At 45.1% G+C, this 23943-nt stretch overlaps 1 protein-coding gene across 2 annotated transcripts; it reads right to left on the bottom strand.

The window, feature by feature from the left end:
• Positions 1–226: 226 nt before the first annotated feature.
• SEC24C (SEC24 family member C) lies at positions 227–23943 on the bottom strand. 2 transcript variants are annotated; one of them, XM_006835897.1, is made up of 23 exons: positions 23906–23943; positions 21945–22147; positions 12224–12399; positions 11661–12014; positions 11250–11386; positions 9840–9908; positions 8436–8547; positions 8105–8232; positions 5876–6014; positions 5542–5657; positions 5251–5375; positions 4712–4903; positions 4430–4523; positions 3932–4048; positions 3008–3178; positions 2427–2523; positions 2180–2325; positions 1840–1978; positions 1623–1741; positions 1352–1531; positions 952–1143; positions 615–704; positions 227–499 (listed from the first exon to the last, which is right to left on the bottom strand). In XM_006835897.1, exons 3-23 carry the CDS (start codon positions 12276–12278, stop codon positions 359–361), a joined length of 2913 nt encoding a protein of 970 aa, XP_006835960.1. In that variant the 5' UTR covers positions 12279–12399; positions 21945–22147; positions 23906–23943; the 3' UTR covers positions 227–358. The 2 variants fall into 2 exon arrangements, with proteins under 2 accessions (XP_006835960.1, XP_006835959.1); XM_006835896.1 differs by lacking the exons at positions 9840–9908; positions 23906–23943 and adding an exon at positions 19013–19148 and having other exon boundaries at positions 359–499; positions 21945–22119.

Below are 23943 nucleotides of genomic sequence, written 5' to 3'. Positions count from 1 at the left end.
CCCTATTTCCTACCTGCCCCTTTCCTCTTGTAGGCTGGTCCAAAGGGACATATACATTGCCAAGGTCTGGGAACCTCCAAACCCCCAACACCGAATCATATAGTTAACTGAGAAACTACATTCATTACGACAGGATTAGCAGGAAAAGGAGAGTGGAGGGAGGGGGTGTAGGCACCTCCTAGCAGCAGGACATGACAGAGTGGTAGGATACTTGAGCCCAAAAAGAAGGTGTCTCCTTATACCTCCCCCTTCCCCCACTGAAGTGGCTTCAGCTTACATGACTTTTAAGATATGGAACTGTCGTCTGGAGTACTTTCTGGAAGCTGGCCTGGGACTCTATGCCATTTACCCACTTGATCTAGCTCAGCAGCTGCCGAATCTCCTTGTGCATGTGACAGAGAAAGTCCACATAGGATGCTCCCCCACTCAGGCTCTTGTCTTCCACCAGGAAGTGCTTGAACAGCATCTCCAGCTTGTCTTCCTGTTTCACCACGATCAGCTACGGCCAGAATGTGGGGTCAGAGGCAGGGCCATTCATTACCCAGTCACTCACTCCTCCAACCCCTTCCAGCTGAGGATCTGACAAGAAAGCCAGGGTTGAGGACCAGTGTTACCTTCATGTATCGTGATCTCTGCGCCCGCAAGCTATCAATGAGGCCTCGCACCTTCTTGGACAGTGGATTATCCAGAACTGGCAGAACACTCTGGAATATAAAAGTCACTTACCCTTGAGTAAGGTACTCTAGAGTCTGGTTAAGATGAGGCAGCAGATATTTTAAGCAGCAGATATTTATGTCACCTATGGGAATTTAGCACCCTCCTTGCCTCTAAGTGTTCTCTAGGTTAATTCACTGATATGTACATGGACTAACAGGCTGGTTTTAGTGGCTCCCATTCACATCAAAACATGCCCTTCCAGACCCATACTCTCTTTTGACTCCTTGCACTTACCAAGCCACTTGTGATATGACTGAAGGAGGAGACATTGAAGAGGCTCTGGACAACACCCTGCTGGACACTTGCTCCCACCCAGAGGAAAAGGTTGAGCCCATTCTCCAGCAAATAAATATCCCCATTGCTCAGACGCTCTTCAGACGCTCGAACTGCTGGCGGTTCAGTGGTATTCTCAATGGGAGACTTTGTCTAGACAAAAGAAATGGGGCAAAGAGTTACTAAGGACCATAAAACAAGTCCACCCAGAGCAAAAAAAAAATGTTTCTCCAGAGAACAAAAGTTCCTAGAGACCCCTCCTTCTGGGGTCTCGGTATGAGAATGTATGTCCATCCCCTCTTCCTCCTCCTACGGTGCCCCTTTCTCATGCAGTGTCTCACACTACAACTGTCAATCGCACCAACGGGAGAAGCCGAGGGTAGAAGAAGACATTGGTCTCAGCCACATCCATGGAGGTAACCAGCTGTCGGACATAGGCACGGTCATCAGTGGTGACCTCGGCTCCAGGCTGCAGGACATCGCTCTTCAACACACAGTTCAGGTAAACTGGCAAGAGCTTCATGCACTCAGGAAGGATCAACTGAGAAATGGATAAAAACAGTCGACTATGAGAAATCCTTCCCATATGCAAAATTGCCCCAACAGCCCTTCCTCCAGCAAGCTCGCCCCACCTGTCCTGCAGAGGATGGGCTGGCACAGTTCTTTCGGTAACAGGCCAGAATCTGGGCACACTGGGTGATGAGTGTGTCCCGAACAGTTTTCACAGGGCTGTTCAGCACTCCCCGGTATGCTGCATGGAAAGGGGAGATGGCACTGGTAAGCTTCCCACACCTACTCAGGAATGCTGAATTGTTGACTCAACCCAATCCCAGTCTGTCTCTCCCTCACCAAACTTGGCCATGTAGTTGATGAGTGTGTCAGTCTCACAGTTTCTATACAGGTCAGCCAGCTGGGTGCAGCAGTTCAGGGCCAGATTGTGGATGCGGAGCCGACGCTGCCCTGCACAGCTGGTGTAGAGCAGGGCACACTAGGGGAAGGGAGATAGGGGAGACTCCGAAAAACTGCTTCTTTGTTGAACGACTATACTGTCAGAGTAATCTACACATGAGCCCACCCTTCCCCAGCCTCTTCTTCCAGATCTCTCTAGCCACCCCTCACCCTCTGAAGCTAGTTATAATCAGCAATGACACTCAGCACTTTGGCCCTGGCCCTGCAGCACGCCTGCCACCTGTAGGAGGGCTCCGCTCTCCTCATTAAGCCGGTCATCATGCTTGAACTCCACAGTCACCGTCTTGTCCACATCCAGCCCAGCCAGCTCCACATCTGTGGTGTTGCTCATGTAGAAAGCCCCAAAGAAATCTACAGCACGGATACCTGAGGCCACACAGACAGGGTCAAGGCTAAAGGTATGACAGGCACCTTGTGCCTCCCTCCCAGATTTAGCCCCCAACTACTCATCTCCAAGCAGGACTGACCAGTGCTTGTCCGGACCCGCATCACAGCATCAAAGCCAACAACCTTCTGCACATCCCGACACAGATCACTTAGGAACCGTTCCTGGTCATTCTCCACCTGCAGGCCCCCAGGCCCAAAGTCAAGTCACGTCACATCACGACGCAGTGTCTCTGCACCCCCACCACCTCTACAAGCTTGCTCGGTGGTAATGACAGAAACACTGAAGGTGATAATGTTGACGACAGCTTCCACGTTCTGAGTAGGAGCAGGTATCACACTGAGTGCTTTACAGTATCTTACTGAATTCTGATGGCTACTCCTATTAAATGGTATTCACACTTCACTTTACAGATACAGAAATCAAAGAGAGAATGCAGTAATTTTTCTAGGTCTTATCACTAGAAAATTAGAAACAACACCATACTGCTAGAATATCAACCAGGAGGGATTCCAAGTCCTATGCTCTTAACCACTACACTCTCAAGGTTCTCTGATTCATATGATGTAGTCTTCTCCTCAGAGACTATTCCTCGGGGCCACTCCACATATGTAGGCATTGCCAGCTCTGTTGCCACCTGCCACCCAGAGTCCCATGCCATACCTGAAAGCAAGCATACTTGTAGACAGAACCACCAGTGAGCTGGGGCACCACAGAGAGCGTGGCCACATCCACATACTGATTAGGGAAGAGGAAAAGGGCCACACAGCAGCCTTGGGCCACACACTCTTTGGCTAAGGTCTGATAGGCACCAGTCTGAGCCTGGAACAGGGTCTTAGAGAAACAGGAGAAAATGTTCAAAAATCTTAGCTTCACTCTATCTGAAAATACCATTGTCCCTCAGGACCTGAGGGGTACTGGTTACTGACACCCCCCCTCCCCCCCATACCAACATCCACAGATGTTCAAATCCCTTATATAAAATGACATAGTATTTGCATGTAACCTATGCATATCCTTCCATATACTTTAAATGACGTCTATACTTTAATAAGGAGCTCTGGTAGCGTAGTAGTTACAAATCGGGCTGTGAACCTCAAGGTCAGCAGTTCAAAACTACCAGTTGTTCCGCGAGATAAAGATGAGGCTTTCTGCTCCTGTAAAGATTTGCAGCCTCGGAAACACTGTGCAGAGTCATTATGAGTCGGAACTGACTCCACGGTACTTAACAACATACTTTAATAATACCTAATACAAATGCTATGTAAACAGCATTTTAAGTTCCCTCCAAACCTTTGAGGGATTGCTTTACACACTTAAGTGCTTTTTCCCAAAATCTGTGGATATGAAACCAGCAGACATGAGGAGGGTCAACAGAATATAATACAGAACATTCAAACACTTATAAGAATTCAGCCCTGAAGATCAAATGGTTTACCAAGGGCTTTGGGGAGAAGATAGGCTAGAGAGGTGTGGGAGCAGTGAAGAAGGTTGGGAGTCACAGATGTGACATGTGAAATGACAAGGTGTCTATGAAGAACTATCACCTTCCTCCAATGGCTCTGTCCTCCTTTTCCAATCTCATACCTTCTCTTTGTCTGTGTTGATCAACTTCCTGTCGTCCCTGTTCTTCAGTTTTCCTGGTGCCTCTGCAATGGGCAGGGACGTGTGGAACAGAAACAGCTTCCCTGCACATTCTGCGGCCTAGAAATGATAGGCAACTACTTGGTCATTCTTTCCTTTGACCCAACCCATTACTGTTGAACTGATTCCTACAAGACAGAGTCACATTGCCCCACAGAATTTCCAAGGATGTAATGTAATCTTTATGGAAGCAGACTGCCACATCTTTCTCTTGAGGAGGTGCTGGGTGGGTTCAAACCACCAACCTTTCAGTTAACAGTCAAGGACTAGGCCAGCAGGGAGCCTGTGCTTTCCTTGATTCCCTTATTCATCCATCTTTTCCCTCTTAATTTATCCAGAGCCAACTATGTCACAAGACTGACTCACTGGAGAAATGGGGCCTGTATCCCAGTGTGAAAGGTGGTCTGAGGGAAGCGAGACCACAGGCGACTCCAGCCTTACCTTCAGAGCCTCCATTCCAGCCTGGATAACTGGAGCAAATACTGTCTCAGTCTCCCTTGTGTCTGCAAACATTTCTGGAATCTGATCCAATAAACTGAAGAGATACGTATTGGGAGGCAATCAGAATTCCTGTCCAGATCCCTCACTTTTCAATTCCCTGAAGAGTTAGTTGCTTGACCCTAACTGAAAACTCCCACACCTCAGCTCCTGTCGACCCTGTCTTCACCTCCTTAGCCTCCTATGGTTGTACCCACACCACCTCCTCTTTACCCCAGCTCTTACCTGGTAATGACTGTCCGGGACTCACTGACATTGACCAGAAAGCCATCTAGCAGTGGCACAAACATGTCAGCCACATCAGATACAACCATCATCTGTGGCTGGGCCAGTGAGCTCTTCACATTGTAGAAGTGGAGCACCTTATTATAGGTGACAAACCCAACACGGATTGCAGATTCTTCTGCTCCGCCCTCCCTGTAAAGGTGACAGAGTTACCCAGTCTTGCCACTTTTTCCAGTACCCCCAGTGTTATAAAAGAGCTCTGGTAGCGTACTGGTTATGAATCAGGTTGCTAACCTCAAGGTCGGCAGTTCATAACTACCAACTGTTCTGGTGGAGAAAGATGAGATTTTCTGTTCCCGTAAAGATTTACAACCTCAGAAACCCTATACAAGGTTGCTATGAGTTGGAACTGACTCCATGGCACATACATAACCAACCAACCAACCAACCAATGTTATAACGTCAGGTTCCAACTTCTTAGTAAAGCCAAACACCCCATCGTGATTCCGAGGCAGTATCTCAGGCTCCAGGATTCTCACCTAGGTAGAAAGTCTAACAGTGACTTGAGCTCCTCACAGAGGAGCCTAACAAGACCGCTCCTGATGGCATTATAGGAGACGTCAATCATGAAAATGAAGGCGGGTGGGCTGGGGAACTTGTTATTCTGCACAAGAAAAAAATGTTGGGTGGGAGAGGGGTATTGGCAAGGATATCAGCTGACAGGAAAGAAATCAGCACCAAAGGGGTGAAGGGAGGGAAATGATAACAGCAATTTTTAGCTGTCTCATTCACCTCCATCCACTCCTCCTCCCCACTCTGCCTTCCCTCACCTTGCAGTAATCTACAGTGGCCAGGAATTCATAAGAGCCCAGAGACAGCTCGGGACGGTCATAAGCATCCACACGTCTGCCGGTATGATCCAGGTGTTGGAAATACTGGGGGGGTACTGTGGGGAGTATAGCAGTGTGTTACTCAAAGGTCCACTCTCAATCTCAGTTAAGTCTGACCCTGGCTGAGCTCACTCTATTGCCTCCACTTCCCACATGTGTCCTACTTCCCCAACTCCTGAAAAATGGACCCTTACCTATCTAACTCAAAAGAGAACAGTGCAGCTATATTAAAGGCCTCCCCTCACCTATTGAACCCCAGCCTCCTTGAACATACCATCATTGATACAGCTGCAGAAGCAGCACTGGAAACGTCTCCCTCCCTCGATGAACTGCATAAAGGGGCACATGTACGCTTTGCAGCGGTTGCAGCGCAAAGGGCCTGACTCGCCATGGTCCACAACATATGGTGAAGCCTACGAAGCAAAGAGAGGGGCTCAAACATGAAGAGAAAGCTATGGTGGACTCAAACACATGGCAAAAGATAAGGACAAACAGCCTGCAGAGAAAGGGGCTCAGATATTTTGCCTTAGAGAGTGCCATGGCAGAGGGGACAGGAGGGCACTGGTCCCAGGAAAATGTCCCTAAGAGTCCAAATTCTGTAACTCCCTCTTCCTAACCCCTACACAAACTGCAATTCTACTTAAAGGAGGAACTATGAAACTGACCATACCACTGCAGGGGCTGCCATGGACATATGATGTAAAAGCCAAAGATGACTAAGATTCTTATTTCAGGCCCTATCTCTGATTCCCTGTACTCTTTTTGTTGTTGTTGTTGTTTTATTGTGAATTATGTGTTAGTTTACAAGGGAGAACATTAGCTTTACATTCATCCTATCTTACATCGTTTTACTGCCATGGTTACAATTCCCTCCATGCATCATCAACCAACTAACCCTGCAAGCCTGCCCCCTAGTCGTCCACACACAGCCCCTCTCCCTCTCTGGGTCTAGAGTCCCCGGCCGCTCCATCTCTCCACGTCATCTTCTCTGCCTCCAATTCTGGCATCACTGCTTCTCTAGGTAGGGTTCTGCACTCTGCTCTTTTCCCTTGATGGTCCCAGGGACCTCCGCTACTAGACTGCAAAGTCAATCATTCCTCTCATTTTGCTACAAAGCGTCTACCTTTTTAATTTCCAACCCTCACAGTCAGTCCTGCTAACAATTATTCACTATTGTGTCACAAGAGACCTATCCTCATCTGCTGTCATCAGGCTCGCTCAGATTGGATACTACTCAGTGGAGAGTCTACCTTCCTCTGCGCCCTCTGGATCTAGGCTCCCTCTTGAAAGCTTGTAAGCCAGTCACTTCTTGCCTTTGTAGCCCCTCTCCCCCATTTTGGGTAGCCAATGTCCAAGTTGCCCATCCCTGTCTACTCTGTGTAGGGACGGGGTGGGAATGATCCTTGCTGTAAAAATTTGTTCCCTCTTTGAGCTACTGCATCCACAGGTGTAGGTCAAATTCATCAAATTGTATCAGATTACAATTTTTTTCCTCTTCTTTCTTCTTCTAGTTGAGCTCTGTTCATCCAACCATTGAAGCCAGGTCAAGTGGGTATTATCTGCAACTGTGGGTGTACATACGCATGTGCCCTCTCTCCTTTTCAGCTGGATACTTCACTCTCCACTCTAGTCCTCTGTGGCTATGTCAATGACTCTGGGCCCAGGAGTCCCCAGGTCTTGCCACACTGCTGGCCGACCAGGTCTCCACCCAGGTTCACAGGAGTCTATTGAACGCTGTAGGGTTTAGCTTGCAGCTTCATTGCTGTTTTTCCCTTCCCTGCACTCTTGCCCTAGGGATTTGACCTCCTGCTTCCTATGCTAACCAATTGTCTTCCCTCATCCATGGGTTTCTGTGGTACCTACTGATGCCCCAGGTAGATAAGTAGCCAAGTGTCCAACCGTCCCCACTGAGATCCAGTGAGAGAAAATACAAAGCGAAAGAGAACAAAGCAGGATGCAATGTGAACCTTGAACTTTCTATTACAAAGAGGCCCATGTGAAGTTGGACAAGCTAGGTATGAACAGGACCTATAGCCTAGTTCTCTTTTCATGCCGATTTTAGGTACTGGGGTGAGATGAAAAGGGGACTACTAGATTCTCATCTTTGGGTTTTTGTTTTTTTCTTATATGGTATTCTAACCTCCATAACCCGCCTGGGGTACCATATAAGAAAAAAAGAGAGTTTATTTCTAATCATCCAGAGATTGATGATCATGCTATGAGAAGCTCCTACACACTAACTGCCTCCTCCCCTAGTTTGGCCCCTGCTTCCTTCCACCCAGCAATTCCTCTGGCTTTTGCGTTCATCTCTGTTTTATATCGTTTGATTATTTCCTCTAGAGATGAAATGCCCTGGGACATAAAACTACTGAAGATACTCTCCCTTCCTGCCTACCTAAGATGTCTTCCACTGTGACAGCCAGAATCACATCCTGAAAGAAGTCTTACTTTATTCCCTCTCCTTCCTTCCCTTCTAGCATATTCTAGCCCTTCCCAGACTTACCTCTTCTGGGGGCAGCCTTGCCAGAGGCTTGATGACAGCTGCCAGGGGCACCTGAGCCTGCTTAGCTACATCAGATGTGCAAGGGATATTATAGGATGTGCATCGGATATATCGGGGACTTGCATTCCCTGAAGGAGAAGGTAGAAGACCTGAGTCAGATGACAGAATCCTCTATAGACACTAGCCCTCCACTGCTGACCCACTCTATCACTCGCACAAATGCTGGAGACCTATGGAGAACTAGTCTCTGGTTGAAGACTGACTAAAATCATTGACAAGCTGATAATCTTGTTGTAAAAGTCTCCATAGTAGAAGCAGGTGCCCTTCTTACCTTGGTCTTTCACCAGAAAGTTGGTGGTGACTAAAGGTGGCACCTGACCCCGTACGTCAGTAACAAATGGCTCTGAACCCCGATTGTTTCGGTCATCCTCAATGACCTGAATCTGTAGGGAAAAAAGTGAAGTAAGTGAGGTGACAGAAGAAAAGGAAGTGCATGGTCCCAGAAGAAAGACAGACTGGAGCTGCAGCACAGAGACTAATAATTTGCCAAGGGACACCTCATGCACCAGGCCCATTTTCCTCTCGGAGACCATATCAAATGCTACCAGGCTAATCTTCCACTTGAGAACCAATGGTCAAATGCTGGGCAGGATGGACGGCTTTATGAACTGCCCCACAGCCTCCCCATCAGTGGGATCACCTTCTCATTGCCCCCCACTCCAGGACAGCTCCAGCTCTAATCACAAACTTTCAAACCTGAGCATGTTCCATTCTCCTCCCCCTCTTCTTCCAAAGACACATTCTGAGCCAGTGCAAGAAAACAGACAACAGTAACCATGTAAAAATGAATTCACCAGGAACAACTCTACACTCAATGGAAGTATAAGGGAGAAAAGGTGAGGAGAGGATTAAAAAAAGCCAGAAATGAACAAATCAGGTGAAGAAGATGCTGCCTTACTTTCAGGTAAGCATCTGTGTGTGTGCATGTAAGGAAAGGGTAAGTACCCAATCCTTATAGCTCAAATCCTCAGTGAAGATAAATCTTGACATACCCAGTGAAGGAAAGAAAAAAGTATTTGTAAAGATGGTATGCAAACCCTTGTACAGGCTGGTGACTTTGGGTCAGTTACTTACTTCTAGATGGGTTTAGTCAAACCAGAGAAAGTAAAGGGAGAATACTCCATATCTCATAGCAGAAAGGGTTGAAACTTAGAAATACAGAGTCAAAAAAGTGGCGCACATTTTCCCAAACTAGCCGTCCCTTCTCCTGTAGGAAATGCCCATCTGGGGTACCATGAAACATGTTCATTAGTAGCTGTTTACCCAAATGTTTTTACAACAAACTGGGCAAATCAAACCCAAAGTGGAAGGCTATAATTGTTCAACTTTGTCCTATTCCATCACAAGTCACTTGCAGGCTTCTGGAAGAGCCAGAGTCACCAAAACCAAAGTTTGACATGCTGCCCCTGCCTTTAGAACTTGGTGTTCTACCACCCCATACTTCAACCACTGCCGACAGCATGCTACCTCTTCATTACACGGTGGCTTGAGACATGCGCATCCTCCTAGCTTGTAAAAGCATGTGTCCAGAAGGGCAAAGGAAAGAGGATGGAGAAGGATGGACATGGCAGATGAGGTAGAGATGAGGTTACAGGCATGCATGGATGACCACTACCACAGGGATGACACAACGCACGCACGCACGCACACACACACACCCACCCCCTGCACTTACGGGACTAGGAATGGCATCAGGATCTATTCTGTGCCTGGTTTTCTGCTGAGGAGGCAGCTCATTGAGTTGCTTTTAGTGTTTTAATATAAAGGCAGCAGGGAATACAGGGAGGGAGACAAAAGAACAAGAAGCAGATGTTACTTCTCTCGGCCCTGATGGATTAGACAAGAACAGCTAGAGCCCAGCTCAAACTGCTGACAGGCCCCTCTACATCTGAAACTCCAAGTTTTTATGGCCCAGCACAGAGGCTTTGATGGCTCAGACGAGGATGTAGAAAGATAAGGAAAGAGAGCAAACAGGAAACAAGCAGGGATTATATAGAAAGTGGCTGAAATGGAAAAGTCTTATAGAGACAGTAAAGGATGTTCCCTTTAAAAGGTCCAATTTCCCACCCTCTGCTGAAAGAGGCCTCCTCTCACTTCTAACCAGATTCTCCTCACTGAAGGAAAAGGAAAGGAAGGCAGGCTGCCTTCCCATGGTAGATCCCCATAGGAAGAGGGAAGAGAACAGAATGGAATATGACAATGGCTAAGCATGGTGAAGCAACTGACATAACAAATGTTGCAGACAAAACTACACAGTAATCCCCACTTAGGAGTACCTGGTATAGTGCTACAGGATAAACACTGGACTGCTAACCATAAGCTAACCGCAAGGCTGGTGGTTTAAACCCACCAGCCACTCCTCGGAAACCCTATACAGGATCACTATGAGTCAGAACCTGACTCAAGGGCACTTACCACCACCACCACCACCACTTAGGAGTATAGCCCCACCTCTACTCTGAGTAGGATAAGGAGTATCTAAGGACTCTGATGGTTTTAAGAGTGAGCTTCACCTTCTTTCTGGGAGAAGGAGCTTCCCCACAGGGCTTTTACACACACACTGCCCGCAAACTGTAAATCACTTCCTCATCCACACAGCAGGAGGGTAGCAACCAAAAGTTATGGGGACTACCTCCTGAAATACAGCTCAAGGAGGGGCAGAGATAAACTAGTGAGGTTCCTTTTCTTAACTCCTTATAGAAGAGAATTTCTGCCTGCTTTCTTCATTAGGAAGAATGCTATCCTATTAGGTCCAGGAGGGACAAGACCTGGATCCACCACTACCTAGGAGGGCAGAGGTTACCATGATGTGTCCAATAGTGACAGAATACAGCATTTAACCCCGAGCCCTGACAATGGTGATCGCTCTTGGCTTCCCTTCCTTCCCTGCCCAGCTATGGAGTAAAGCAGTTTCCAAAAGACTTCAGTTCAAAGAGTCAACAATTACATTTAGGTTCTATGCCTATAAGAAGATGAATGAAAAGAGAAAATAATCAGCAAGTGCTAAGCAAACGTCTCATGTGGGTGGACTGTTCATCTGACAGACACAAACCCCTTCCCCAGAACCACTGAAGTATCTACTTACAGGGCTTGGGATGGCATCAGGATCCAGACGCTTAGGAGGCAAGGACTGGGGAGGCCCGGGCTGACTGCCAAAGGTGGGTGCTCCAGGGTAGGGACTTCCATAGTTGGGCTGAGGGCCTCGAACTGGTCCAAAGGAACCTGAGTGACAAGGGCACAGGTTGATGAATTCAAAATCCTTTCCCTGTCCCCTCTTAAGGCCTCAGGGAAATGACTCAACTCCTGTACCTCAGTGAAGCCAGTTCAGAGAAAGGCCACAATCTCTGAAGCTTTATTAAATCCATATCCCAAGAGTAACAATACCCTGAAGCTATCAGTCTCGTTTACCACTTAGCAAGTAATTCTAAAAAACAAACAACATAGGAGTAACTGTACCCTCTGGCTCCTAGCTGAACAAACCCTGGGAAAGACTCACCATTTTGTTGCAGCTGATAGCCTGCCTGGGAGGGGTGCACTGATGGTGGTGGTCCTGGGGGCCCAGTCATCTGGGTGCCAGGAGGCAGAGCTTGAGGAGGAGTTGAAGACACATGGTTGGGCTGGCTCACAGGGGGCCCCCCAAAACCTTGACCAGGCAGGAGGGGACCAGTCATTGAAGGCATCCGAGGACCTCCTGAAGCTGGAGATGTGAAGCTGGAAGCCTGAGGTGGGGCAGACCGCTGGGAAGGCTGAGTCCCAGGATGACCCTGGGCCAGGTTAAGGGGAGGAGCCTGGCCCTGAGGATAGGAGCCGTACAGACCAGAGTTAGGGAAACTTCCTGATGTTGGTGGGCCTGAGAAGTAGAAGAGACAGAGACAGAATCCCAGTCACTCTGCCTCTTGGTTCTGTAAATCACTTCCCCTTCCATACAGAGGGGCACTTGACTATCCCATTCTCCGGAGCTCTGAGGCACAGGAAATAAAAGGGATTCAGGTGTATCCCCCAGACCCTAATGCCTCTGAAAAAAAAGGGGACCATAACATTCCCGTGGTCAGTACTCACCATAGTCCAGTCCTGTCTGGGGAGGAGCTGGGGCCGCAGCACCACTGATCTGCATTCCTGCCAGCTGAGTGGTCACCTGTGTACTCGTCGGGGGAGGACCATAGGGTTGAAGCACAGTTGGCTGGCTGACCACAGGGGCCAACGGGGCTGGCCCAAATGGCTGAGGACCAGGGTGCCTGTGAAGAGAAGGAAAGCAAAGGTGACTACTGGGCCAGGGCACCTGAAAAGTTGGCAGGAGTGCTATATCTTCAAGATGCCTTAATGTTTTATCTTGAATTCCCATTCTAGACTCTGTTATGGCTTCATACATTTGTATATTTGTGGGTAAATAAAATTCTTGATTATCTACACTTTGATTATTCAAGGCAAATATTATTTTTACTCTAAAAACATGCCAAGCACCCTTGAATCAAACAGTATTTACTCTACTAGATAAATGATCAATTTTGGTGGTGCAGTGGTTAGGTGCTCAGTTGCTAATCAAGAAGTTGGCAGACTGAACCCAGCAGCCACTTCCTGGGAAAGAGATGTGACGGTCTGCTTCTAAAAAGCTTGGTTGGTTATGTGCCTTGGGAGTCGATTCTGACTCAGCGACCCTGCACAGGGTTTCCAAGGCTGCAAATCTTTACGGGAGCAGAAAGGCTCATCTTTCTCCCATGGACCAGCTGGTATTTCGGACTGCTGACCTTGAGGTTAGCAGCCCAACTTGTATAGCCACTATGCTGCCGGAGCTCCTTCCATGAAGATTACAGCCTTGGAAACCCTAGGAAGCAGTACTACTCTGTCTTACAAGGTTCACGATAACCCAGAATCACCTGATGGCAACAGTGGGGATTTTTTTGGCCTCGATCCTCAAGTAGTTTGTTGACAAACTACTTCAGTTTTTAAGCTGAAATCCTAGAGGAGTTGAAGGGAAAATGCACACAGCATACATGGAACAGGCACTTAATAGAAGTGAAGCAATCATATGCAGTTTGACTGTTTCACTTTTAAACCAAAGTATTTGTCCTAGGAAAAGTGTCAGAAAAAATCTACAAGCTCAGAGGAGCAGGTCGGCTAAGTGTGGTATTCTGTACCAATGTGAGAAATTACTGTATCTAACGCTACTGGTGTTGTTAAATGCCATCAAGTCAGTTCCAACTCACAGCAACCCGTTATGTTGTTGTTGTTAAGTACCGTGGAGTCGATTCCGACCCACAATGACCCTGCATAGGGTTTACGAGGCTATAAATCTTTATTGGAGCAGAAAGCCTCATCTTTCTCCTGCGGAGTGGCTGGTAGTTTTGAACTGCTGACCTTAAGGTTTGCAACCCAATTTGTAACCACTACGCTACTAGAGCTCCTTAGCAACCCAGTATAGGGTTTCCAAAGAACAGCTGTCAATTTGAACAGCTGACCTTGTGATTCAAACCAACTTTGCAGTCCTGATCTTTGTCCCACAGTGCTACACCAGGATTCCATCTAACTCTACCAGATAAGGACAAACCTGGTAACCTTCCTGCTGGGGCTATCTACCAAAGCTTTGTTCCTGGATTGCTACAGTGGACCGTCTATAGTATGAGAAATACACTCAAATATGATGCAAAATCATTGCATACTATTTACATACAACAACAATGGTGTCCTAAGGATCTCTGGTAGCATAGTAGTTACGACTCGGGCTGCGAACCTCAAGGTCGGCAGTTTGAAACTACCAGTCATTCGCGGGAGAAAGATAAGGCTTTCTGCTCTCGTAAAGATTTACAGCCTTGGAAATCCTGTGCAGGTTCACTATGAGTCAGAACTGACTCCACTGTACTTAACAACAACAACATTGGTGTCCCATGGTGGTATTACTACAACTTGTTGAACAACCTACAACTTAGGACATGACAAGCTCCTGGGATGGATTTCAGAAGTGAATCAAATTGTTCACAACAGTTGTTGATATTAAGCTGAAACTTCTGATTTGTCCTTCCTGCTGGGTTTTGTCTTTAACAAAATATATGGTACTTTACTGCATTTGTCTCAGCTCTAATAACCACACACTGTAATATTTTTCATTCCTTCTTTCAACTGGTATTTTTTTGGCATGACACTCTTAGCATTATTCTCTATTAGATCATGAGCTTTATCTCTCCAAGCTCTTGGATGGGCTTTGCATTTTTTGTCATCCACAGCATCCAAACACTGAAACTATGGATTTGTTAGTGATGTCGACCTTGCCAAATCCAATGGCCAACTCTGCTTTCGGAGCACCAAACTCTTCTTTACCATCAACGTTCACTCTTCTGGTGATTTCATCCAGCTCATGGCTTTCAGTAAAGATCTCTATGCTCCTAAATGTACATCTCCAGTTCTGAAAGAATCATCTCTGAGCTACAAATCTGTATATCCAACTACCTACTCAACATCTCAAGGAGTCCTGGTTTGGCACTGGACTGCGAAGTCGCTTTAAACCACAAGACCAACAGTTCAAACCCACCAGCTGCTCGTTAATTCTACAAAGGGTCTCTAAGAGCCGAAAACAACTCCATGGCACTTAACAACAACAACAACAACAACTAAGCATCTTGGATAGCTACTAGAGCTCTTATACCTATAATCAAACTCTTCATTTCACCTCCAAAATCTCCATCTTAAGTATTCCATACTCAGTAAACAGCACCACCATTTACCCAGTTGCTTAAGCCAAGAGGTAAAGTTGTTGTTGTTAATGCTGTCAGGTTAGCTCTGACTCATAGCAACTCTGTACAGGGATTCCAAAAGCAGTTGGTGGTTTTCAACTGCCAACACTGTGGTTAGCAGTCTATTGCTTATCCTACAGTGTCAAGAGATACTTAATTCCACTTTTTCTCTTCACTCACACCTAATTCTATTAACACTACGCTCAAAAATATATCCCGAATCGGACTACTTCTCATCTCTACTACTACCATCCTAAACCAAATCAAGATCATCTCTGACCTGAACTACTTCAGCAGCCTCCTAACAGGATTCCCTACTTCTACTCGTCAATCAACCAAGTGATCTCTCTTATTAAATATGTATCTTTAATTATGAGAGAATGAGGAAAACACATGCAAATAACTTTTTTAAATGTTTTCAGTTATCACACTGGGAAAGTGGTAGTACTGTACTGAGACTGCTATACGTATATAAGGAATAAAATGGATGTTGTGGTGTATTCCAATATTCTAATTTCATCAACCTCTTTATCTCTCTTTGAACATTTTATTGGGGGTCCTTGGGTAAAAGTTTAAAGAGCAAATTTGTTTCCCATTCAACAGTTCAATTCCTCCAATGTAACAGCACTCTTCCCACGTCCTCCCTTGAGTCCCTGTTTCTGTTCATTCATCTTTCCTGCTTTCTGAAATGTATTTTGGGTCTCATACTGTTGATTGTTCTGAGGAGCATGTTCTTTATTAGTGTTAGTGTTAGTGTTCACTTTAGAGGCCTATCCACTCATCATTCTAGAAAACCATGGTTCTCAGTGTGGAAGCAGAGATACAGATGAAAGAGGGGGGAGGGGGAGGGTAGAACACGGGCTTCTAGGATATGCCCTTTGGTTGGAAGAGGATGCATGGAGGGGATTGGAACCATGGCAATGTAATGATATACGATGGAATGAATATGGAACTGAGGTTCTCTCATGTAAACTATCATACAATTCACAATAAAACATTAAAAAAAAAAAAAAAGCAAGGAAACACTCAGTCCTATGGACTAAGGGACCATGTGAATCCCAGCATCCATGATCCTGAGACCAGAAGAACTAGATGGTGCCCAGCTGCCAATGCTTACCACTCTGAAAGAGATCACAAGAGGAGGACCTGGACATAGTGGGAGAAAAACATTAAACAAAACTCATAATCATACAACAGGTCAGGCTTATTGATCTGCCAGACACTAGTAAAACTCTCAAGACTATGACCCTTCGACACCGTTCAAGCCAGGAACTAACCCCCATGACTCAACTTTCAACCAAATGACAGACAGGCCAAACGGGCAGCAACAACAGGCTGGCATGTACTCATCAGAATCATCCACCATATGAGATCAAAAAGGCAGCATTTGCCCAGGGATCAAGCTCAGAAGGTAGAAAGGGATGGGCAAGGAGGAGGAAGGGAAATGGTAAACACAGGGTGGAAGTGGGAAGAGTGCTGTTAACACTGTGAGATTGCAATCAACATCACAAAACTATATGCATAGGAATTGTTGAATGGAAAATGATTTGCTCTGTAAACTTTCATCAAAATCACAATTAAAAAAACAAAAAACAAGACTAACATTTATGGGGCTTTATGGAAAAAAGGAATGAAATGAGAAAGGAATTTTTCCAGGAACTTTTTGAAGCTCCCTCATATAGTAGCAATGAGCATATCTAGCACCCAAATTATAGTCTTGAAATAAAAAACTAAAAAATTTACGGATTTCTTGGAGAAATGGCTAATTTTATTTAGGCCTATGGCAAAAAATGCATGAGTCTGGAAAAGGAATTTACACATAAAATAGTTATGAATATATAAAGATTTACACCCTCGGAAACCCTATACAGGGTCGCTATGGGTCGGAACCGACTCGATGGCACATAACAACAACAACAACAACATATAAAGCAGTACCCAGAATATATGAAGAGCTCCTACTGATTAATAAGAAAAGATAAGCCAGTTGAAAAAATAGTGAACAAAAAACTAGAATACACAATTAATAAAAGTAGAGATACAGATAGTGAGGGATCATATTACAAAGCTGCACAACCTCATAACTAATCAGAAAGTACAAATTTAAATGATCATGCATAAAGACTACTTCATGTCAAAAGGAATCAGGGCTCAATGTGAAGAGGCTCCCACTGGTCAAAGACAAGACACTTAGAAATCTGGATTGAAACCCATCAAATATTTAAATCCAAACATTCATAGTATTGAAAAGAAGACTTGGTCACCTGAAGGTGACAAAGGACCAATGCACTCCCTTAAAAACTGGTAAAGAATCAAGCATTTACCCCACATCTCCTATCTGAATGGTACACAGGAAAACTGTCTCCTGTTTTGTTACAAAGGTATTCAAACTAATTAAAGAAAAAGACACAAAAGAATTAAGAGTACAATCACTTTGTAAGCTCTCCTATGTGGTCATTAAAGCATTGATTGCTAATATCACAGACAATAAAGTTATTTATGAGCCTCTTACTGTTTTGGCTCACACTATCCATAATCTTGTAAAGAAATTGAACCTAAGTCTGATTCATTCTCTGTATCCAGTTGCCAGTTTGTAGAAAATACAGATGACAGGGGAACGTGTTAGTTCTAGTTTCTTTTTTCTAACTCTTGACTAGGTTGTAGTTAAAGGGAGTTCACTTTATAATTTACTAAGCCATGGGCTGAAGCCCATGAGGATGGCACAGGACCAGGCAGTGTTTCGCTTTGTTGTGCATAGGGTCGCTATGAGTCAGAACTAACTCAACAGCACCTGACATCAACATTTGTTTTTTTGGTATGTGTTTTATATTACATTGAAAAGACTGATCAATCAATTAAATGAAAGAATGAATGAACAAATGGAACCATGTAACTCCCTAGCTTAAAACTTTCCAATGGCTTCTCAAGAGTTTTACTGCTGCTAATATCCAATTTAAACTTTTTATTATGGCTTATAAAGAAAGCACTGTGTGATATGATCTCTGGTTATGGTTCTACCTCTCCTCTCTGCTCTAGTCACACTGGTCTTCTTGCTTTTCCTCACACCCTTCACATTAACCTCTGCCTCCAGGCCTCTGCACTTGCTGTTCCTTCTACCTAAGACACTCTTCTCTCAGATCTTTGCCTGGCTTGCTTCATCACTTCTCTGAGGCTTCCATGACCAGCATGCGTAAAACAGCTCTCTACCTCGTCACCAGTTATTCTTTAGATCTCCACGGTTTCATAGATGTCTGCTCACTATCTTGTGTCCAAGACTAGACTGTAAACTTCATGAAGGCAGAGACTTAGTTTCAGATTTAATGCTTTATTCCCAATCTCTAGAAAAATGGTCAGCACACAATAGTGCAAAATAAGTATTTTTTGAGCAAATGAGTAAGTGAATTACCTATACTACTTCTCACAGTTTCCTAATGCACAGGGTAGAGAGAGCTTTCCAAGTTTATATTCACTACTCAAAATGCATAATCCTGGACACTCAATAGAAAGTGACTCTTCTATTACCGCACCCTCCACCTACAGTTATAGTTTATTATTGGCTTAATAAGAAAAAAACATCAAACCCACAACATGCCTACAGAGATGGCTACCCTCCTTTAATGGACATCCGTGCATGACAAAAGTTACTTGAGCCATAAATGATGAAAATGTAAGTTGTCATCATTGATGTCGTGTTCCTTTGGGTATCTTTCCTCTCATACCTGGCCTTGCCTAAACTTAACCCCTCTAAAGAGAAGGGAAAGCCAGAAAAGACAAATATTCCAAGGGTGTCCTTTTGCTGTTGTGCCTTTAAGGTAGGTTCAACAGGAGCCACAACAACCAGTGAAGATGTACGCCTAGTCAAGGAAAAGAACCTCCAGTTCACAGACAGAACATATAAACCCCACACACTAAACTGGGTCAATAAAAAGCAGAAGCAAGCTGGACATCAGCAGCAACTGTGACTTTCAACCCAGAAAGTAGGGGGACAGGGGAGACAGAGAATATAGACAGGAAAGACCTATGGTTATGGCCAAGGCAACGAAAAAGGAGACGAGGAAACAGACTCACACATTCTTAATCCTCCAGCTTCATCAGACCAATTTAATGTAACCCAAGTACATACCTCTGCATCTGAACAGTAGAGCTTGGCCCATTCTGCACATCTCCCTGGCCAAAATGGCTGTACGTGGCGTGGCCACCGGGGGTCTGTGCTGTTGAGGCTGGCGGTACCCCTGAGGAAGGTGGGGCTCTCGACATACCTGATGGTAAAGGACAAAAACTAAGTGATTGGGAAATAATTTTCTTCTCCATCTGAGTCAGGAATGCACAGTCCCGGCCCCTCGATTTCCTGACAAGCCAGGTGACAAACTCATCAGCCCTTGAACAAGAGGAGGCTAGGTCCCTTTGAAAAAAATACCCACTATACTTCCAAAAATCTATACTGTTAATCAGTCTTCTCCCAAAGTGATCTATGGCTTTTTTTTCAGGGTGACCATGCATGGGGAGAAAAAACAATCAGACTTTTTGGGGACTACTGGACCCAACTCTCAAGTGACACTAATCCCAGGAGACCCAAAACCTCACTGTGGTCCATCAATCAGATTTATGGAGGTCAGGTGATCGATAAGAGTTTTATCTCAAGTCCATCTCACAGTGAATACAATGGGTCCCCGAACTCATCCTGTGGTTATTTCCCCTCGTCTAGAATACATAGTTAGAATAACCCTACTCAGTAGTTGACAAACCTTCACTGGCCCAATACCATAGCATGGTAGTAAAATGACACCATCAACATGCAAGCAATAGTACCGGAAGCCCAGTCAGAAATCCTCTACCGTCCAAGACAGGTGTACTCGGAGTGAAACTATAGCCTAGGTACAAGAATGTAGGGCCTTCCTATAATCACCCTCCCACACAACACAAGACAACCTAATGATCCTAAACTAGACATATGTCAGTTCTGTGGGGAAACTATTCTGTCCCCTTCTTCATATTGCTGTAATTGCTAAGTGCCATTGAGTTGGTTCCAACTCATAGTGACCCTGTACAGGGTTTCCAAGGAGCAGCTGGTGGGTTTGAACTCCAACCTTGCAGTTAGTAGGCTAGTACTTCTCCTATAGCACCTCACCAGGACTCCATGGGTGTGCATATATCTACTCTGTGATGGCTCTATTTCCTAGGATATATACCACGTTGATTGCTCCTGTGATATTTTTATTTCCAATTTTTAAGGAAAGCACCAAACAGATTTCCACACTGGTAATATATCATTTAATGTTCCCATCAATGTAGGAGGGTTCCAGTCTCTCCACACTCTTGCCAGCATTTGTTGTTTTCTGAGCTTTGCTGTTAATGCTGGGGTGAGATAATGTATCTTTCTTTATACATTCTACTTATTCTAATCATATCCACTTCACCCACCTCACCAGCAGCCTTTACCATAGGCTGGAGACTCTGTAACTGCTCTAGAGCTCAGTCAGGACCTGTGCCTACTCTATTTGTGTTACCATCTGTTTCCTCCCAAAAGCTGTACTCAAGCCTTTCCATTCATCAGAGTTCCCTTCTAGCTACATCCACCCAAAGCATCCTTCCGGCATACTACCCCTAACCATTCTTCTCACATGACATACTAGCACTCGTGGAATAACATGACTAGCTATTTCACACCATCACTTTTGAAATGCTGCTGACCTTTGTTCTTTGCCTACCCTAAAATATTTTCAGTTTTAACCAACCTCCTCATCTGGAAATATCTCTTCATATCAGACCTATATCCTATCCTTTACACGTTCACACAAAGCACCCTGTAGAAATAGACACTACAGGTCCTGCTTCCTGGAGCATGATTAATCTGAGCATGCTTACTAGCCAAGATTATGTTTTCCTCTCAATAACAAAGCTGCCACTTGAGGTAATGCCAAACTCCATCTTGATAAGCCAGGACTTCAGAGAGCAAAAGTGGACTCTGTCCAGCCAAAGTCCCATCCCATTTCTAATGACAAAAGACCTAATTTCACTATCTCATGAATAATTTTTCCAAAGCTACAATCAAAATAGTAATATTTTCTACATTTCCCAAATCTTACCCATGCTTCCTTAGTATCTGGTTTTGCCCATATTCCTTTAAGGAATTTACTCTCTTAAAAACATAAAGACTTCAGTGTATCCTATGTCCTCAATGACCCTAACTCCAGAGCTATTTTTCCAAGAAGCCCTTCTGAATAATCTGTAGCTGCCCTTCTTGAAGAAGCAATACAAAAGCCAAACAAGGACCCTGAGGTAGCACCGGATGAGTCTTCTTCTACTGCCCTGATGTTACAGGGCATCTAAGAACTAGAGTAAGCTCAAGCAAAGGAAAAAGGAATGTTAGCAGAAAGATATGAGAGACATCAAAAAATATGAGAGAAACATATACTACACTCTTCCTCCATGAACAAGCTCCTTATGTCCCAGTCATTTATAAAACCATCTGTCCATTGAAAGGCATTTTCAATATACAAGAGGAACAAGTGAGTTTGGGAAAAACTTAGGAAAGTATGGAATATTCAATCCTGGCCACAGTCTCTGGAGGAGCTGAGATTACAACCCATCCTTCCAGCTTTGAACACTGCTCTCAGATGAGGCTACATCTCAGGGTAATACCCACAGGAAGTGAGTTGTTGCCACTGTATCAGTAAGATATATTTCCAAGAGATGTACTGGTATGGCATTGTAGGATTATTACTGTACCGCAAAGTTGGTTTGAACTGCAAGGTTGGTAGTGAAAACTCACCAGCTGCTCCCTGGAAACCTTATACTGGGTCGCTGTCTGTCAGAACCAACTCGACAGCATTTAACAACAAAAGGTGTCTTAAATTTGAAAAAGCAACAGTCATCTTATGGTGAAAACAGGGAAGGGGAGACTACCCACAGGAATCTCTGTGACCAAAACTGAGACTCGTTTTCCTCAATTTCACTTGCCACAACTCTTCAGGCAGTGTAGTTAGTGCAATACAACCTAAATTGAACACTTCTGATTCCCTTCCATAGCTCAAAGGAAATTCAAAACTACCTACCTGGGGGAGGTGTTTGCTGATATCCTGGTACTGGGCCATTGTAGGAGGGTCCATAGGAGGCAGGGGGGACTGTGGACCCTGGTTGTCCACCATAGCTGGCTGGATGATATCCTGGGTAGGCAGGCTGGGGCTGCCCATACGGCAGCGTGGGAGGAGCTGACTGGTTGATGTTCATTATGAGAGCATCCCCAATTCAGTGTCACCTATTAGGTGAAGGAGAAGAAAGAAATCAGTCAAAATCCCTTTTCTAAAAGGAAAGCAAACATTTAGGGTAAGAAGTAAAAGATAAAAGAGATCAATTTCACCAGGAAGAGATTAGTATAATCATTATGGAATCCCACACTATGGGACTTTGGTAATTTTATGCCCCAGCGAGTATCCAGATTACCTCCTCAGAGCAAGAATTTTGTTACTCTGAACCCCATGCTTTGTAAATACCTAGAGGGTATAAATGTCAATTTCAGCAGCAGCCTCCATTCCCCAGTGCTATGATTTCTAGTGTATAGCCACACAAGGAGTCCTGGGGCTGATGAACTACTGTAATATGACAGGTAAACGAACCAAGACTCTGCTTTCCATTCACTGGAGTATCCTTTATTCCACAAACACCAAGTACCCTATAGTGTGTCAGTCTTTTGTAAACACCACACTACAAATCAAAAACAGATCAGTGTAATTCCATTCCCTTCAAAAGAAATTTTAAAGTAACAATTGGAGAAATTACATTCTTAGGCTAAACTGTAACAATTCAAATGCTACTGAATTCCTAGTTTCCCCATTAAGACTGTATGGACCTTACAACTGAAGCATTAAATTTCCTAAATGTAAAGGACCTCTAAAAACTAAAGCAAGGTACATGATTGGAGCAAAGTGCAGGCCAGACATAAAACCTTATTCACAATAGCCCATAGTATAAGTGGCCAAGTTATATGTCATCAAAAGACCATCCATTTTTTCCTTCCAGCAGTTGCTGCTAGCTACCAACTAGTTGCAGGCACTCATAGCAACCCGGTGCACAATGGATGAGATGCTGCATGGGGCACTTTCCCAACAGTTTCTGCTCTTCTAACAGGCTTGTCATGTATCTAGGCCACTTCCAGAATTACTAGTCTTGCCCAGAGACACAGGAATGAATGAGAGAGCTTTACTAGGGTCCTTCCAAGAGGTCTGTCTAGTGACATTTAATCTAAACACTCTTACCTCTTTCAACTATCCCACAGACAACAGGGGCCAAAGATGCAGGAGAGCTCAGAGCTAACGTAGTGGAATAATGAACCTCTCCCCTTTGCCAGAAAAAGTCATCTTAACCATAGAAAAGCTGAATTGCTCCTTGGGAAGGTTGTCTTAATTCAAAACCATCTCAAGATCTGTTCTTCCAAATTCTGAACTTTGCACAGGTCACTGACACTAAGCTTGGCAGATGCTCACCAAATTCAGCGGAGAGGGGAAGAGAAAGGGAGGTAGCGAAGCTGGGGTAGGGCACAGGCTTTCAACAAACCAACTCCTTCCTACTTCTTCTGTTCAAACACACCCAAGCGTTTAGCATCAAGCTCAAGTCTCGCCTCCATTTGAAACCCATCGAGTGTGACAACCCAGGGGGCGGGGCTGGCTTCCTAGAACTCTGGAAGTAGTCGAACTGCGAATGTGGAAGCTGGGAGCGCTGGAGACCAATACCAAGGGATCAAGCCAGCTTCTTGGGCCACGATCAGAGAGAACACTGGTCCATTAAACCTAGTGACCGAGCGTCCTGCGCCCTTCAACAAGCTGGGGGCAGGAAGCGCGAGCCGGAATCTGGGCCGGGAGGCGAAAGGAGTCTATAGCTGATCCTGGGTTGTGGATGCATGAGGTTAAGGGTCTCTCCCCAGGTGCCACCCCGGACTCCTCCCTTCTTATCAGACAGGCCTCAGATCGGGTCTCTCTTCTGTTTTCCTGTACACCAACCTCCCGATGCCACTCCTCACCCGGCTCCAGATCCAGGTTCGACTTCGTTCCTAACGTC

This window comes from Chrysochloris asiatica, unplaced genomic scaffold (assembly GCF_000296735.1).
Source record: "Chrysochloris asiatica unplaced genomic scaffold, ChrAsi1.0 scaffold00020, whole genome shotgun sequence".
In the NCBI taxonomy this organism is placed as follows: Eukaryota; Metazoa; Chordata; class Mammalia; order Afrosoricida; family Chrysochloridae; genus Chrysochloris; species Chrysochloris asiatica.
The sequence above is the reverse complement of the archived record's forward strand: the minus strand, read 5'-3'. Positions and strand labels throughout refer to the sequence as shown.